This window comes from Balaenoptera ricei, chromosome 1 (genome assembly GCF_028023285.1).
Source record: "Balaenoptera ricei isolate mBalRic1 chromosome 1, mBalRic1.hap2, whole genome shotgun sequence".
Taxonomy (NCBI): Eukaryota; Metazoa; Chordata; class Mammalia; order Artiodactyla; family Balaenopteridae; genus Balaenoptera; species Balaenoptera ricei.
In genome coordinates this window covers 30,398,535-30,415,599 of record NC_082639.1, presented here as the reverse complement: position 1 = coordinate 30,415,599, position 17,065 = coordinate 30,398,535, and the positions used below count along the sequence as shown (strand labels likewise).

At 49.7% G+C, this 17,065-nt stretch overlaps 2 protein-coding genes across 2 annotated transcripts in view; one reads left to right on the top strand and one right to left on the bottom strand.

Annotated features, from left to right (window-relative positions):
• GNL2 (G protein nucleolar 2) overlaps positions 1 to 8,027 on the top strand; it is a 28,217-nt gene extending 20,190 nt beyond the window's left edge. Inside the window, exons 9-16 of the mRNA XM_059919264.1 lie at positions 1 to 129; positions 852 to 956; positions 1,743 to 1,901; positions 2,110 to 2,223; positions 5,432 to 5,892; positions 6,251 to 6,333; positions 6,904 to 6,989; positions 7,674 to 8,027. Coding sequence (XP_059775247.1) covers positions 1 to 129; positions 852 to 956; positions 1,743 to 1,901; positions 2,110 to 2,223; positions 5,432 to 5,892; positions 6,251 to 6,333; positions 6,904 to 6,989; positions 7,674 to 7,805 — 1,269 coding nt within the window. The 3' untranslated portion in view covers positions 7,806 to 8,027. The remainder of the gene's footprint in view (positions 130 to 851; positions 957 to 1,742; positions 1,902 to 2,109; positions 2,224 to 5,431; positions 5,893 to 6,250; positions 6,334 to 6,903; positions 6,990 to 7,673) is intronic.
• On the bottom strand, positions 7,824 to 16,269 carry DNALI1 (dynein axonemal light intermediate chain 1). Its single transcript, XM_059919272.1, has 6 exons — positions 16,126 to 16,269; positions 15,423 to 15,568; positions 13,501 to 13,670; positions 12,281 to 12,459; positions 11,781 to 11,945; positions 7,824 to 9,620 (listed from the first exon to the last, which is right to left on the bottom strand). Exons 1-6 carry the CDS (start codon positions 16,204 to 16,206, stop codon positions 9,585 to 9,587), a joined length of 777 nt encoding a protein of 258 aa, XP_059775255.1. The 5' UTR covers positions 16,207 to 16,269; the 3' UTR covers positions 7,824 to 9,584.
• Between the last annotated feature and the right edge of the window lie 796 nt (positions 16,270 to 17,065).

Sequence of the window (17,065 nt, the reverse complement as noted above, 5' to 3'; positions counted from 1 at the left end):
TTGCACACTGACAAGAAACAGATCAGCGTGGGGTTCATTGGCTATCCAAATGTTGGCAAGAGCTCTGTCATAAACACACTGCGCTCCAAGAAAGTTTGCAATGTGGCCCCCATTGCAGGTGAAACAAAGGTATGTCTGGCTCGAGGGGGTCTTATTTACTTTGACTTATTTTATTTCCATGGAGGGTGATAATTCAGGACATGGAGATGTCTATCTGCTTCTCTTGGATGAAGATCACCATTGGGAGTTTAGCCTCCATATAATAGTTGGCAATGTCCTGGAGCTGTTTCTGCCCGTTTTGATAAGGCTAAGAGTACTTTGTGTGCCACTGCCTGGCTTTGGCATGGTTTGGTATGTGCCACTTGAGTCTGTTTTAAATTGTCACTCCAACCTTCTGCTTTGATAAACAAAACTAACCCAAGAATATTTGGTGCCTGGGTTAAGAAAGAAAACTCAATTTTAGGGTAGATTCTGTTGGTTGGGGGTCCTACCCTGGAACACAGGGTATTTGGGAAGCACCATGGTTCTGCTGAAAGGAACAGGGGGGCCAAGCAGTATTAATCTTCCAGGAGTACTTTTAAAAATCAGAAAAAGCTTTACTGGACATTATTGCACAATACTAGATGGAGATCCTGCCTCTGCATTATTTTTAGACCCTTAGCTGTTGGAAACGATAGTTTATGCCTCGTGGAAGTGCCTCATGCGCGGCCCAAAGAGAGGAGGGGCTTTGGAGCTTCATTACCCAGCAGGTTGCTCCTCTCTGACCCCTACCCCCCTCTCTAGTTTCTTGAGCATCAGGGGTTTGTGAAATCGCTTTCAGGGATTGACCTGGGGAAGTCTCTGCTTTTTAGGTCTGGCAGTATATTACCTTGATGCGCCGGATATTCCTTATCGACTGTCCCGGTGTGGTTTACCCCTCTGAGGACTCAGAGACGGACATTGTGCTGAAAGGAGTGGTGAGTATTTTGGTCCCGAGAGGCTCTTTGTTTGCCTTTTGGGGCCAGCGCTCTGTGGGGAACTCTGGATACCTTTGCTTTTTACTCATTCAGCAGACAGTTTGGGGTCAGCCTGTCTGACCAAACTTGAGGAACATGACACTGAACAGGGCAGTCTCTCCATTCCACTTAAGCCTGTTTGAGGAGTTAGTGGAACCGTGGGCATATCTGGTCAATGTCATCCCACAAAAGAGTTTGTCGTTTACACACGGGCTCCAAAGGGAAGTAGGGCCTGTTTATGTTTAGTGATAATTCATCTTCATGGGTTTATGGGTTGAGTCATTTTGGAACTCGGTCATTTCCTCACTTGTTTCTGAAGACGACCGAGAGCTTTAAATGGTTCCACTTAACCTTAACCAGTGCTTCTGGCTATACATCCTGTGCGGTTCCTCCCCTTCTTTCTTAAACTATTCCCTTCTCTTTGTGTCCTGGGATGGGTGGACTTTTAACCATTTCTGCAAGTCAGTAGCACGAAGGGTTCCAGTTTAAACTACTTGCGGAAGTGACACCGTCAGTTTGTGGTGAGCCGGGGTTAGAGCTGAGTTCTGGGCTCCGCGGCTGTGGTCGGCTTTCCATGGCACTCCTTTCAGCCAACTGCATCTCGCCACCGCCAGGACAAGCTCCTGCCAGGCCCCGCTTGCTTTGAGGCATTGAAATCTGTTTTCAGATATGGTTACAGAGAACACTAGGAACTTCACTCCTTCCATAATCAAGTTTGTAAGCAAGAGCTTTCCTATGAACATTTAGGTTCAAGTTGAAAAAATTAAGACTCCTGAAGACCACATTGGTGCTGTACTTGAACGAGCAAAGCCAGAATATATCAGCAAGACATACAAAATTGATTCTTGGGAGAACGCTGAGGACTTTCTTGAGAAGCTAGCTTTCCGGACGGGGAAGTTACTGAAGGTAAGCCAGGATTTGCGAGAATTCAGACTGGGACGTGCTGCAGGTGTGTGCGTGTGTGGTGTGGACCTTTTTTATATGCATGTGTGAGCAGTATGAAGTGCGAAACTGGGCAGGTAGATGGTGCCAACTGGGACCGCCGCCATGCTTCCAAACCAGGAGGTGGTTGTGTTGTTTGAATTTAATTGGGCCTCTTCCTGCGACATTTCAGGGTGGAGAGCCTGACCTGCGGACTGTGGGGAAGATGGTCCTCAATGACTGGCAGAGGGGCCGGATTCCTTTCTTTGTCAAGCCGCCCAATGCAGAGTCCCCTGTAGCCCCCCAGGTAAGAAAAGGGTGGACCCCTCTCTCAGGAAGCATGGTTAGTGACCTGGGGGTGGTGTGTCTTTGGACCACCGTCTTCTTCCTTTAGGGTAGAACTTTCAGCTGCAGTGTCTCCCATCCCAGGGTGCCACTGCTGTGACCTGGTTGGGGGGGTGACCAGGAAGTAGATGTATGATAGAAGCCTGAGTATAAATGCCAGTTTTCAGGGCCTTGAAAAAGGAGGGCTTATTCAATGTGAGTGCTCTTGTGGTTTTTGTGTCTTTTCTTCTGCTTGAAGAACAGGCATTTCCAAGATTCTTTTGTTTCATAGACATTACGCCCAGCCATGTGCCAGGAACTGGGAGCATAGGAATAATTAACATGGTCCTTGCCCTCAAGAAGCTCGTGGTCAGGTGGGAAAGGAGAGTGGTACAGTGGATGCTCAGGGAAAGTCTTAGGTTTGGGGCCTCTGGGCTAGATTGAAAAGCTTCCCTACTGTTGCATGTCCCTCCCCCCGGCAGTGGACTGCTCAGGGCTCCAACTTTGGCACTTTGCCTTTCTATTTCTAGGGTCTTTTTCAGAGCTCAGCCAAGTATCTTGAAGAAGTGGCTTTAAGTTCTGCTTCCATGCTAGTCTTTTGGGTCCATATTTCCCTGGTTTTCTCTCACTGGGCTCCATTCCCAGAGTTTCCATTGTCAGCTATAAATTTCCAGTTGAATATTTTCTCCAACATTTCAAAATCAACATATCTGAAACTGATGTTACTCAACCTTTTCCCTTCTCCCCACTAAAACCACCAAACAACCAGTACTGCGGGACGAGGCCCTGCCCTTCTGCACGTACACACACACACGTGCACACGCACGCATACACATGCCAGTGGAGGAGTATTTGGTGTTTTCTGATACCAAATAGCTTTCATTCTTCCATACCCGTTATGCAAGCCTCTGACACCAACTGGGTGTCCAGTAACTGCCAGAGTTAGTGCAGACCCCACAGGTTAAGGGCTGAATCCCACAAGACTACCCCAACTTCAGATGCCAGCTGCAGATGGGGTTCTCAGGCTACCCACACTTCTACCCAGCTGGCTACAAATTCAGAGGTTCCCAGGTTTGATAATTTGCTGAAAGGACTCACGGAACTCAGGAAAGTGGTTTGCTTATGACTACCGGTTTATTACAAAAGATACAAGTCAGGAACAGCCAAATGGAAGAGGTGCATAGGGCAAAGTATGGGGTAGATGGTGGTGTGGAGTTTCCATGCCCTCTCCAGGCAGGCCACCCTCCCAGCACGTCATTGTGTTCACCAACCCAGAAGCTCCCCAGAGCCCATCCGTCCTTAAGGGTTTGTATGCAAGGTGTGTAAGTTCAGCCTTCATTACGTAGGCACGTTTGACTGGGTCATCAGCCACTGGTGATTGAACTCAACCTCCAGCCCTCTCAGCAAGTGCTTGGGCTCTCCGGTGACCAGCCCCCAGTCTGAAGCTAGGTCCCACCACAGTCATCTCATTAGCATAACTTTGGGGGAGAGGGGCTTATTACGAATAACAAAAGCAAGACACCCCTGTCTTAACCTGGGAGATTCCAAGGGTTTTAGGAGTTCTTGTGCCAGGAACTGGGGGTCAAGGACCAAATGCGCACTTTTATTGTCCTACAGGGAGACACGTAGTAAGATATGGATGTAACGTACTGATTGCTGTGAGGGAGGCTAAAGCAGTGTTAGGGGTTTGTGGGAGACAGAGCAGTGCCTCGTACGTGGGGTGGTCAGGGACGGCCTCTGAGGAAGTGGCCTTTTAGGGGGGGCCCTAGTGATGGGAGGCAGGAGCTCCGCAGGTGTCACGAGAGACGAGCGTTGCAGGCGTGGGGAGCAGCGCACCCGAGGCGGAGCGAGCCTGGTGTGTCGTGGCTCCGGGAGGACGTCGCGGGCGGGCCACGTGGCCGAGGCCTCTGACCCAAGGAGGCCGCCTCTGCGCCCGTGTGGCCCTGTGCGGGAACGGCGGCCTTGCTCTAACTCTTCCTCCACGTCTGGTCGTTAAGTTGAGATAGTCAGTGTCCGTCGTCCCCCGCCCCCGCTCCGTGACTCTCCTCCTTTCCTCTTTTTGGTGGTGGCAGCAACCCCCTTGAGAATCCGAAGGCTAAAAACCACCTTACCAGAAAAATGTGCGGAAACGTACATACGAGTTTTTTGTATAGTTTCCTGAATTTCATGGATTCCCGATGCAGTTAGTGCTTCGCGCAGCCCCCTTTGCCTTTGGAAAATCCCTTGAGTTCCGCGCCTCAGCTGTGAGTGCACAATGGCGTCAGCCGCCAGCCCACACTCCCTCCGCCCCTTCCCCGAAACAGGCCTGGCTAGGCCTGGCCTTTGAGTGTTGGCCGCCTCAGGGCTCGTTCTGAACTCCGAGGAGGTTCCCTCCTCTTTCCTCACACCCTTCCTTCCTTCGAGGTGCCTCCTCAGCACCTCTCCTCTGCCCTCACACTTTCTAAACTAGCGCTGCGTTCGCCCTCAGCATTCAGCTGGACCTTCATTCTTCTGTTACGGTGTGTGCTCATTTGGAATTACACTTTTTTTTTTTTGGCCGTGCTGTGTGTGGGATCTTAGTTCTATGACCAGGGATTGAACCCGTGCCCGCTGCATTGGGAGCACGGAGTCTTAACCACTGGACGGCCAGGGAAGTCCCAAGGTGTGTGCTCATTTGGGATGTGCTTTCTCAGCAACCCCCATTCCTTGCAGTCCCCAGGAACAGTGTAGGGAACCTCCCCTGTCTACAGTGTAGAGTTGACTGGTTTTGATGGCTAAATACTCTTAGGGTTGGCGCATCCTTTGGGACTGTAGCTGTATTCCTCTGATCCTTCCGTGCTGGCTTCAGGGTTTAATGCACATTGACTTAAAATAGATTAACAGTACGACTCAGATGTGCATGTTTTCGATACTTGCCCTTAGTCCTGAGAAGAGGACTGCCTCATTTGAGAGCAGGGTGTGTAAGTTCAGAAATTGAGCAGGGAACTCTGCTCAATATTCTGTAATAACCTAAATGAGGAAAGAACTGAAAAAGAATAGATACATATGTATGTATAACTGAATCACTGTGCTGTACACCTGAAACTAACACAACATTGTTAATCAACTATACTCCAATATAAAATAAAATTAAAAAAAGAAACAAACTCAGTTTTCATTTTCTGATTCCATTTCTCTCCCCACCCCACCCCACCCCTTTTCGGCCTGACTAGCTTCCATCCTCCTCATCTTTGGAAGTTGCCACAGAAACAACCCAGAACAACCCAGCAGAGGAAGTCACAGAAACTGTAGGTGAGGAGTCGGAATCCATCATTGAGAAGGAAAAAGAGGAGCCCGGTCACGGTGGCGCCGATTCAGAAATGCAGCAGATTCTGGCGCGGGTCCGGCAGAACTTTGGCAAAATCAACGTCCTGCCTCAGTTTTCTGGGGATGACCTCGTTCCTCTGGAGATGTCCGATATTGACGAAGAGCTGGAGAGCCTTTCTGCGGAGAGGGAGGAGGAGGAGGAAGAAGAGGAACACCAAGGAGACGAAGAGGAAGAGTCTTACGCAGAGTCCCAGGAAGAACACGCGGGAAACAGCACCAAGGCCGTTATTCAAGCCCTGGATGAAAAGATTGCTAAGTACCAGAGGTTTTTAAACAAAGCCAAAGCTAAGAAGTTTTCAGCAGTCAGGTAGCGTCCTCATCTTCTCACGAATTGCAGTTTGCTCATTCCTTTCCCAGAAACTTGCCATGAGGATTGGAGCAGTGTTTTTGTAGGGCAGGGGAGGGTATTGCCGTTTTTTAGAAGTGATGTGTACGTTTTTCAAATTCAACTGCCTGAAGTATGAGAAGCTTAGTATTGATAGTTCTGTCTTTTACATATGCCCAGGAGCCGCCAAAACAATGTTGCTTCTACCGATGGTGTTAACCACGTGAAGGGGAGCGGGGTTTCGTTAATCTGCGAGCTTGTCACGGTCCCTGCGTCAGCGCCTGTGTGGGCAGTGGGGGGAATGTTGGACGGCTTCATTACTCTATTCTTCCCCTTTCAGAATATCCAAGGGACTGAGTAAAGTGGTTTTTGCAAAATCCGAAGAACAGAGAAGAACAGTTGAAGAAGATGTAGAAGATACAGGTACAGTTAAATGATTTTTGTGATTTGCATCTTTAGAACGTTGGGGAATCTAAGTTTAATCTCCAAAGTATCTCTTGTACTGTCATCCACACAGATATTTATCGTATCTGGCAGGTAACCCTGGTTCCACTTACTGTTTATCACACAAATTCGCTTTTCTTCTTTTTATTCTGCACATGTCTTGGGGTTAAATGGGTGATTTGGGAAAATTCTTCTAAAAAAAGTACATTATTAACATTGTAATCTAAGGGGGTGGGTCCAAAGACAAATTTTTTTCTGGGGGGAGGATGGTTCATGTATTTATTCTTTATGTGGTTGGACTACTAGCTCCTATATTGAGTGTGTTTTCAAGACAAACGCAAACCCCGCCAAGGCCACTCAGCGCCCCCAGGTCTGGCAGCCTCCAGCCTCGTCCTGCTTTACTCTGCTCTGCTCCCCACACTCCCTTCCCACCGGCCTCTGCCTTCCTCCTCCAGCACATCAAGCTCATTCCCACCTTAGGATTCAGACACATTTTGAATAACAAATTCCTGTTTCTTTCCTCTGTGTGTGCTTGTGTTTCGTTTCCAGCACCTACCAAAAAGGGAAAGAAGAGGAAGGCACAGAGGGAAGAGGAGCAGTCAAACAAAACTCGCAGGACGCTTACATCTAAGGAAGTATGTGCTTTGGTCTGAAACATCACCCAGGTGTAGAGAGGGGAAGTCCATTTCTTAAGACTCACTCTTTCAGAAACTAACGGTCTAGAGTTGAAATCAAGAAACCCCAGTCTTAAGTGACCTAGTTGAGGTCAGTGAAACAGGACCAAGGAGTGAGCTGCTGCCTGAAGGTCCTTGAGTTTCTGTCTTGTTTTAGGAATTCCCGATCACTATCCTCAAGCACGTGGACTACTGTTTGGAAGAGTCCGCTGGGTTTAAGTGGCCTCAGGGAAATGACACGTGAGCAGAGCTGTGTAGGCAGACAGATCACCGCCTTCTGTGAAGTTCAGCTCTGTAACTGGGCCCTCCAGAGCTGGAGGGGGCCCTCTTCGGAGGTGGAGAGCTTGTTATCAGAGTGATCAGCCTTAGACCAGAGGACCGCTTGTCAGGAGCTCAGGAGACAAGATTCAAGCGTTGGATGAGGGTTGGACCAAATGACAGTCTGTAACTTGGAGTGGTCACAGGTTACGATGGAAGTGCAGACTTGGGTCTGTGAGGTGAACTCTCCTTCGTTGGCGCTGCTTCCAGTAGTTGTGGGAGCAGCGTGGGAATAGAACACAGAGAAACAAAGGGGCCTGTTTTATGACTTCCAGTGTTTGATTGGTTTTTTTTTCCCTCTTTGTGTGTGTGCGCCATTTTTTACAGCGGAGGCGAGAAGCACGGCAGCAACGATCCAGAAAAGTCGGTGTACGCTACTACGAAACACACAACGTGAAAAATAGGAACAGGAACAAAAAGAAGATCAGTGACTCAGAGGGGCAGAAACACAGACACTAGAAATTGAAACATAAGCAGTAACGTTTTAAAAGTTGTTTATTAAATTCTACAAAAATACGCAGTTAGAAACTCTGTTCATTTTCTTCATGCCCAGTTGGCATTTCGAAGGCCGTGGATGCATCTGTTCTGAGATTTGACAGTTGAAACCATTCACCAGTGCTAGTGAAAATAAAGATAAGCCCCTCACCCGCAAGGATCTCAGTGATGGGGCTGGAACTCAGATCACTGGAACTTCTGACACTTGAATTAGCCCTGTGAGTTCCTCAAGCGTATGGAGATATCTGACAGAAACAGGCCTGAGGTCTAGAAAATGTGGAGTGTGGTATTTCTTTTGTACTGGCAATGAGCAATTTAGAACAGAAGCTCTTTGGAATAGAACTGTAAAAAGAAGATTTTAGGGATGTCATGTGCAGAGCCTAGACTTTAAAATACGAAGAAAAAGCCACAGCAACTTGTGTTGTCCGTCATTGAGTCTGCTAGGGGAACCTAACAGGACATGAGTGCTGTACTATCAAGGAGTCCTGGGACTAGCACATCTCAGTGACCACAGTTCTTTCCCATGAAGATGACAGAGCACAGACAGGCCATTTTAGTGGAATCTTGGGATTAATTCCTCGGGACACCTGGATGAGGGTAAAAGCTGTGACTTCAAATTTGAGATTAGAGTGTAGAGGGCTTGTTTGACTCAGTGGAACACAGCTGTTCTTGTTGGACTGCAGTTCATCCAGTGAGCGTGGAAGCCCTAGCCGGGACGGGTATCAGACCCGAGCACCTCTCCAAGGGAGCACTGAGCACTTGAGGCCTTCTAACCGGGGGAGACATTAGTGCCTTCTTAGTCATGCTAGTTGTGAAGTTTGACTGAGTGATGGCACTCCTTGAGCTGCTGGTATGCCCTGAATCAAGGATTTATGTCACTAATTTAGTCTTCTGGGTCTGTGAAATCAGAAGACCCCTGAACCTCCAAACTGAGTCTAGCTTATGAGGAATAGTAAAATGCAGTTGCCTACAGGCCATGGCCGTCATGAATAATTAGAACTGAGAGTGAGGTTTGGGCTAGTCAGGCTGTAGGGTTGGGTTTTGATTGTCTGCAGAGCAAGGTGAACAAATCAGTGCTGGGGGAGGAGCCAAGGTCCAGGCAGCTCACGGTGGACACCGTGACCTGTATTTCTTTCCAGCACATGTTTACTGTCTTGAAACCCATGGGTTTGACCCTGCCATTGCCTCCTACCCAGGCAGTCCAAAACTAAGGAGGATGGGGTCCATTGACTTGGCAAGCAGCAATAAGATGATACGGTATAAACCGAAAACTCCAAAATGAGGTACTAGAACTGCACTGGAGTAGGGATGATGAAAAGATATCAAATAAGGGCAAGACTGAGGCCAGAGGAGCCCAGATTAAGGGACAAGATGAATTGCAGGGCAGAGAAGCAGCTTTGTGTGGCTGGAAATAAGTGATAGTATGGAGTGACAGTGAGAAAGGAGCTGCTCCACCTGAGAGGGATACAGCCAAAAGGGGTGAATTCTGAGTCTCACTGTTGGAGTTGGCAAATCCCAAGGTTGGCCACGTACAGAGACTTCCTGGACCACACCGCCTTCTGTTGTCCAGCCCGGAGCCTGGCTGCCAGACCGTAGGTGTTGCACAACACTGGGACGGTGGTGTGGCTTCTGACAAATACGTAGGTGGGATTAGGGGAGGGGTGTGGCTTCACTCAGGAAGCTTTTTATTACAAAGGGCTTATGATTGCGTAGTAGTGCTTGCTGAGACCCATATGGAAATTATCACTTCTTTGGTGCAATAATGCCTTCCAGTTGGGCCTGAAAAACAAAAACAAACTCCGTTAATATTTGAAACTTGCAGCCTAACACACATAGCTGGGAGGTGATAAAAGTCTCCGGGAAGAATAATCCAAATGCTGCCACTCCAAGTGTTTTTCCCTTCATTCCCAACTCCATATTTTCTAGATTAGCTGGTCTCTGGCTTGGCATTCAGTCTTGCTGCATTAGGAGAAATCAGAGCTGTCCTGGTTTCCATACAATAGCTGCTCAGTGTATAATATAAGGCATTGAAAAGGAAATTGAATAAAAGTTGTTGAAATAGTGGTTTTTCAAGGCTCAGATTTCAAGCCTGAGTATGTCTGCTAAGTTAAACATTTGGCTCTCTGGTTTGGGAGCCTGGGAGCTCTGTGCTGGGACAAGAGGTTTGGGAAACAGCAGATTTTCAGCCACTGAGACAACCTGATACCCAATTAGAGAAAATTGCCACCAGTGAGTAGGGAGCTGTCCATCTTGTATGTAAAGCTTCAGACACTCGGGAGTTATTTACTCTGCTCCTCTGGCAGCCAGTAAAATAATTCACTGTCATGGTGTGTGAACAGATCTCTAAGTAGGTCTATCCTGCGGACTGCAAACACTGCTTTATTTGCAGTGCAGCTTTGAGCCAATAAAAATAACTCACTTCTAAAGAGTCCTTCACCCTGGGGATTCCAAGGTTGCTTGTAAATGTTAGAAAGATGCCAAGGTATTCTGCTTTGCTCTTGCCGCCAATACCATAGGAGGAACTGAGGAACTTGAGCTTATGATAAAAGAATATGGCAGATAAGGGAGGCAGCTTCAGAGACTGCTAAGTAAACAGATTCACATCTGGCTGTGAAAGTTTCTTTGTTTTGTTAAACTCAGCAACAAGAAAATCTGTGTCATCCTCCGCTAGCAATTAACTCAAGCCCTTCTCTATCTCAAATGCCTGGCCTTGGCTTGTAGTACCAACAAGCCTGCCAATCGCAAGAATGTAAGCTTCTATGAAACTAGGGAGGAAAAGGAGATACATCTAGGGGCCCCTCCTGGCCAGGGCCATGGGAGACAGCCACTAAACGTCAATAGGCCATATATCTAGAGCAGTGGTTCTCAAACTTTGGCAAACATCAGAATGGAGACTGTCGCACCATGCAGTGATTCTGCCCACCTTCACCATTTGTTGGTAAAAAAAAAGTATATTTTACTCTTTTCCACGAAGTTTGAATCCTGTTTTATCTCATTATAATTAACACTTGTTTCTGCAAGATTAGCAAAATGATGACAACTGAAGTTCTGTAATGGGCACATGGATGTGTATTGCATTATTCTACTTTGTGTTTCAAAATTCTCATAATAAAAAGTTAAAAAAAAAAAATCACCTGGAGACCTTGTTAGAATGGCTTGCTGGACCCCAACCCCAAAGTTTCTGATTCAGTAGCTCTGGGCTGGGCCCAGTGATTTGTATTTCTGAAAGTTGCGGTGATGAGGATGATGCTGGTTTGGGGCCCAACCCTCTGAGAACCTTTGGATCAGACAGAGAACCTGGAGCTTCAGAAGCCTGGCCCCCTGCCCAGCCCTTTTCACTAGTCCCCCTCCCTCCCTTCAGCTCAGTTGGATAAAAGTATACCATCAGCAAAAGGGCTTTGATGAAAAGCACCTACAGCTGAGTTCCTCTGACCACACACCTCGGGAAGGTTCCTGATTTGAAATGGTTCTTCCCTCTCAAAGGGCCTTCCCTGCCCGCCCCAAATGCAGGGCCTCGGAACTGCAGGTAGGAAAGCTCTCCCATGAAAGCCGGCTGGAGAGACCCAGCCCACTCTAAGAAGTCTCCAAAGTGCCAGCTGCCATGGGACAGACGTCCCGCTTCTTGACATAGCCACCTCTCCCAGACGATAGGCAGCTTTTATCCAAGGGGAAAAAAATCCTCCACTGGAGAGCCAGCTGAGGTGTCTGTCATGGGGGTTCAGAGCTGAGAATACAGCCTCTCTTCAGAGCCAGATGGAGATGGACAGAGAATCTGGGTAATGATCCCTCACCTCTCCCCGAAAGTCAGCTTCCTTTACTCCTTGGCAGTATTGAAAGTCAGTGTAGGACAAGGAACAAAATGCTTGGCCTGCTTGGCTGGCAGGGCCAGGGGCAGGGATGGGGGTGGCAGCAGCTCCACCTGGGCCTGGCATCGATTACCTTCAGCTGCTGATTAGTCCGCTTCAAGAACTGAATCTCTTCGTTGTGCCTCTTCTCCTCCACCTGTCTCCTCTCACTCTCGCGCTTCTCGATGGCCTCACCTTTTGCCTTCTGTTCGTTCACTTGCCTCTCCAAATCTCGCTTTTCCGTTTCTAATTCTGCAATCTGAGGACAGATCCCCAGTCATGCTGGGACGTCGCCAAGTGGACGGGGTGATGTGAGTGCCTGGGTGGAGGGGACCTGGGACACAGCTGTCCAACCCAAGGCATTGCCAGGGTCTGTACTGCCACCCAGTGGGAGGTCGGTGACTGGCAGGGCATGTCCAAGGGGAGACAACTCTGCCGCGACCGGACTGGCCGGGACACTGAACCAAAGGGTCCTCACTAAGGTGATGGGAGAGCACCTAAGAGGCCGGAATTTGGTGCTGGAATGACAAGCTGTGGCCCTGAGATTGACAGAAGAGTCGAAGAGGGCCAAAGTCTCCTGGTGAACCCACTCACTTTCCTCTCCATGTCTGACTTCCCCTGCTCGGCCTGCAGCGCCTTCCTCATGCCAAATGCCACGCTGCTCTCATACAGGGTCTGGTAGGCAGCGATGGTCATGCGGATCTCGTCCCGGACTCGCAGCAGCAGCAGCCCTCGCTCTGCACAGTTGATGGTAACCTCGCGGATCAGCTCATCTGCCAAGGCACACACATGGCGGGGTCGGAGAAGGCAGGCAGGAGGGGAGATGCACCACACCTACTGCGAACCACCTTCTTACTCGGAAGTCGGAAGGGCACTAGGGTATGTCCTCCTCACTTGGAGACAGGCCTCAGGGAGGGGTCTTCCCATGCAGCCACTGCTCTGAACTTGGCACTTGGGAGTACAGGCCATCAGCAAGCCTGGTTTGGCCAGTGCAGAGGCAGACAAGAGCCCAGGCTTGTCTGCAGCCGTGGGGGCCCTCTCTTCCACCGTTAGGCAGCAACTGGGTGCTATTCAAAGAATTCTGACTTTTTCAGTATAAACATGGTGGCTGTTTTAAAGCAGCTGGAAACTCTTATATGCCCCCTTGGCTGGACTGGTTTGGGGCTGGAAACAGCAGGGTCTAGAGCTTGCCCACCCATCTCCTCCATACATGCTGACCGGGAGGGCAAACCAGAATCACACTCAGACTGAAGGGAGCCTGCTAGCCCCGTGCAGCTGCCTCAGGGTTTGGATGCGGTTTGCATGTCCGAGTCCACACGGGCTGGTGAGACTAGACGGAGGCCCAGTCATCTGACACCAGCACCCGAGGAGGGAGATCTCAAATCCCTGCGTCTGTCGGGTCACAACAAATCACCCTGAAATATTTTTCTGGACCAAGGCCTAATGTTGATGGATGGATATAAATATAGAACATTAAATTTTTCTGATTAAAAAACTAACATATTGGGACTTCCCTGGTGGTCCCACACTTCCACTGCAGAGGGTGCGGGTTCAATCCCTGGTTGGGGAACTAAGATGCAGCAGGTCGTCAGGAACACGGTGACTGACAAGGGGGGGTGGGGGACTGGTAAGAGAGGTGGGCTGGGAGGGGGAAGAGGGCACAGTTAGCAGTTCCTGGGTGGGGCAGGTGGGGGGAGACAGACATTCCAGGATGGGGCAGGCTTCAGCTGCGGGGGACTCAGGGCCTGGGTCTGTGCGAAGGGAAGGGAAGGAGGCAGTAGAGGGTGGTGTAGCTTCCCTCGAGGACCGCTCACCGAAACACTGTGAGTACAGCTCCCGGCGCACCGGGCAGATGCCGGTCTCCCGGGCCTGCCGCTGCTGCAGCTTCAGGTCCAGCTGCTCCTGGAGGTGCACCACATCCATCCTGGTGCTGGGGGTGCTGGACACCTGCTGGATCCATAGCTGCGTGTCCTCCACCCACTCCCTGCGGGATAGACACAGCCAGGCTGAGCGAACCCCATCCAGCAGACAGGGTCCTCAGGATGTGAGCAGAGATGGCCCTTTGCGCTCTCTGCCTGAGAGCAGTGAGGGGCAGCTCTGTCCCCGACCCACCAGAATCCTCCATCTCTTTCTCCCTTGATGAGTGTGTGGCTCCAAAGCCACACCCACTGTGCCACCTCCACGGGGCCCCTATCTTGGGGCTAGGCTATCTTCATTCTCCCATGACCCTCTGTGAAGTCGTCATCCACGGTCCAGATCTTACACTCCTAACATGTTGAGGGCAGATTGATGGTGGTTGTTGCTTGATCTGAACGGAAGGCCCAGCGGAAATTACCACCGACTTGTGGGTAGGAGACACAGGGGACTATAAACCTTGTGCCAGCCAGAAAGAGGTGAATGGTGCTCGCTTCAGCCGCACATATACTAAAACCAGAAAGAGGTGAATGTATGTATTGGGGGTGTGTACCTATACGGGCCCCCCGTAGCAAACCTTGTGTTAGAGACACAGCCACGTTCTGGAATCACAAGGGGGGGCCTGAGGGCAGAACCACCATGCGGGAGAGGATTCCATGCATTGTTGAAAGGGAAGCAAATGAAAAACACCCTCCCCTCCTTTGACCTCCATTTCAGAGGAGATTGCAGTCTGGCTTTTACTGTTTCCCCTCTCCATCATAACTTTAAAAACTGCTGTCAACTTATTACATAAAAACAGTTGATCTAGAGTCTGTGCTCCGCAACAAGAGAGGCCGCGATAGTGAGAGGCCCGCGCACCGCGATGAAGAGTGGCCCCCACTTGCCGCAACTAGAGAAAGCCCTCGCACAGAAACGAAGACCCAACACAGCCATAAATAAATAAATAAATAAATAAATAAATAAATAAATAAATAAATAAAACAGTTGAAAGGCATTGTGATCACAATGATCATTGTGGCTGCAGAAGAAAGAAGCAGGGTGAGGGGATGGTGAAGAAGGGAGCTCTCCTTTTAGAAGGGAGTCTGAAGGAAGGCCTCCTAGAGGAGGACTCAGGACTCCGCACTCCTAAGGCAGGGGGCCCGGGTTCAATCCCTGGGAGCTGGATCCCACATGCATGCCGCAACTGGGAGTTCGCATGCCACAACTGAGGAGCCCGCCTGCCGCAACTAAGACCCAGCGCAACCAAATAAATAAATTAAAAAAAAAATAGATGGTGGAAGCAGCGTAAAAAGCAGTCAGATTTGGAAAATAATTTGAAGGGAAAGCCAAAAGAATGTGATGAAGGACAGGACACGTGATGTGAGAGATCAAAGGGAATGAAAGGTGGCCTGCGCCCCTAGTGGAAAGGAGAAGACTGAGAATGAGCTGGTTGGGGGAAGGAAGACATTGTGATTTAGTTTGGACACGTTGAGTTTGAGATGTCTATTAGACATCTTCATGAAGGTAATGAGGAAGTAGTAGAATATATAGGTCTGGAGTTTAGGGGAGAGGACAGGGCTGCAGAAAGACCTGTGGGAGCAATCAGCATATAAGTGATGTTTAAAGCCATAAGCCTGGGTGACAGCACTCAGGAAATGATAGTAGATAGAGAAGAGGTCTCCCCGCTACCCACATTCCCAGGATCTAGCCAAGTGCAAGCTCTAGAAACTCTAGGATGCTGGGAGGAAATCTCAGTCAAAAACAGAGACAAGGTGCCTCCTCTCACATCCCCAAGTTCAGGGATGCAAAAGCCTGGGCCTCCTCCCAGCCACTGCTTTTTTACCTCGGGGGCAGGATGGCATTCAAGATTTCTTCTGCCTGCTTTGTAGGATCTGGGACACAGGAAGTTGAGGGGAGCTTGGTCTTTGGTGGCTGTGGGACGGGACCTGAGGGTCCGGGCTGCTGAGGGCTGACTTTCAGTGGCCGAGCCTGAGAGGGAGGGACAAGTTGGGGCAGGAGGTGATTCAGACACTCAGCTCCACACACCCTGGCCCCCTGGGTTGCTCCAGCTCTCCTGCACATCCCTCCCCTCTTCCCAGCTCCCTTTCCCCCGTCTTCTCAGCTGAAGTTATGTTTCAGAGCTGAAGGAGGCCACAAAGAATCTTTGGTTCCACCCCAACCTGATGCTTGTATCTTCTTGAAGAAATGTTTCTGGCACAGCTGCTCAGGCCTCTGCTCTAGTGATGGGGCAATCACTCCCAGATCTATTCTTGGGAAAATACAGATCTATTATTGGGGCTACCGTGAAAAAAGGTGAGCCCTATCCATCTCCCTGTGACTTTCTTCCCCATCCTAAATCTGCCCTTTGGGGTCACCCAACATCTGGGCTTCTTGTACAGCTCTCCCACCCTCCTTCTCCGGTCCCAATTCCCTTTACTCCCAGTCACTGCAGCCTCTGTCCCTCGGGACTCCCGATCCTCAAGGCAGGGATCGGTCTTTCCCCATCGGAGCTTCGTGCTCCCCCACCTTCTGAGACCCGTCCTTACTTTGGGGCTCCGTTTCTCCCTGTTCCGGCTCACCAACACCGGGGTGTCATACTTGAGCAGAGAGTCCGCGGGGGGAATCATGGCGGCGGCGGGAGTAGTAGCCCAGCTGTGGCCCTCCAGTCAAGGCCTTGTTTGCCGTCGCCATGGAAACCTCCCCTCCGCCCCCATAGCCTGGGCGGGGCTTCGGGGCGGGGCGGGGCGGGGCCAGCAGCGCGAGAGTTTCTGCTCAGCCTTCGCGGAAAGATCTCTTAGCGTAGCTTAGCAGGCCACTTGCTCACCGGGTCGTCTTGGTACTCTTGGAAGCAGGGAAAACATCAGTTCTGAATTCCTGTGCTGCGTCTAGCTCGTGATTTGAATTAGGTGCAGATCACCTTCGTTGACCCTCAATTTTGTCATCTGCAAAGTGGGAATCATCTGACTCCTCAGCGAAGGGTTGGGGAAGATTCCCAGAGGAAGGCATCTGAAGTTGCCGGGTTTTAAAAAGTATTTGCTTTTAATTAAATGGAGAAATGACAACATAACAGAAAGCGCAAGAACAGAGGGGAAATACTAATGATTTGCCCACGGGCTACCATCTGTGATTGCATTTCCTTCTCTTCTTCTTTCCTTGGTATTCCCAAACGTAAATGTAATCACACACTACACACAATTTTGTATCTTGCTTCTTTCGTTTAACAAGTCAGGGTTTTTTCCATTTGTCATGTAGTTTGTAAATAGCATTGCGAATGGTGACATAACATCTTTCCTATCGCTGGGATGTAGGTTGTCTCTGTGCTCCGTAATTACTATAACAGGGCAACAAACATCCTTGAGAGTAGCTTTTTCCCAAAAGTTTGCTTTTGAAACTTAAATCTCCCGCCTCTCGAGCCGGGTCACTAAGGCCCCGCCCACTCCGGAATCGTATCGCGTTATCTCCGCCGCGAGGGTTTCTGGGAGAGCG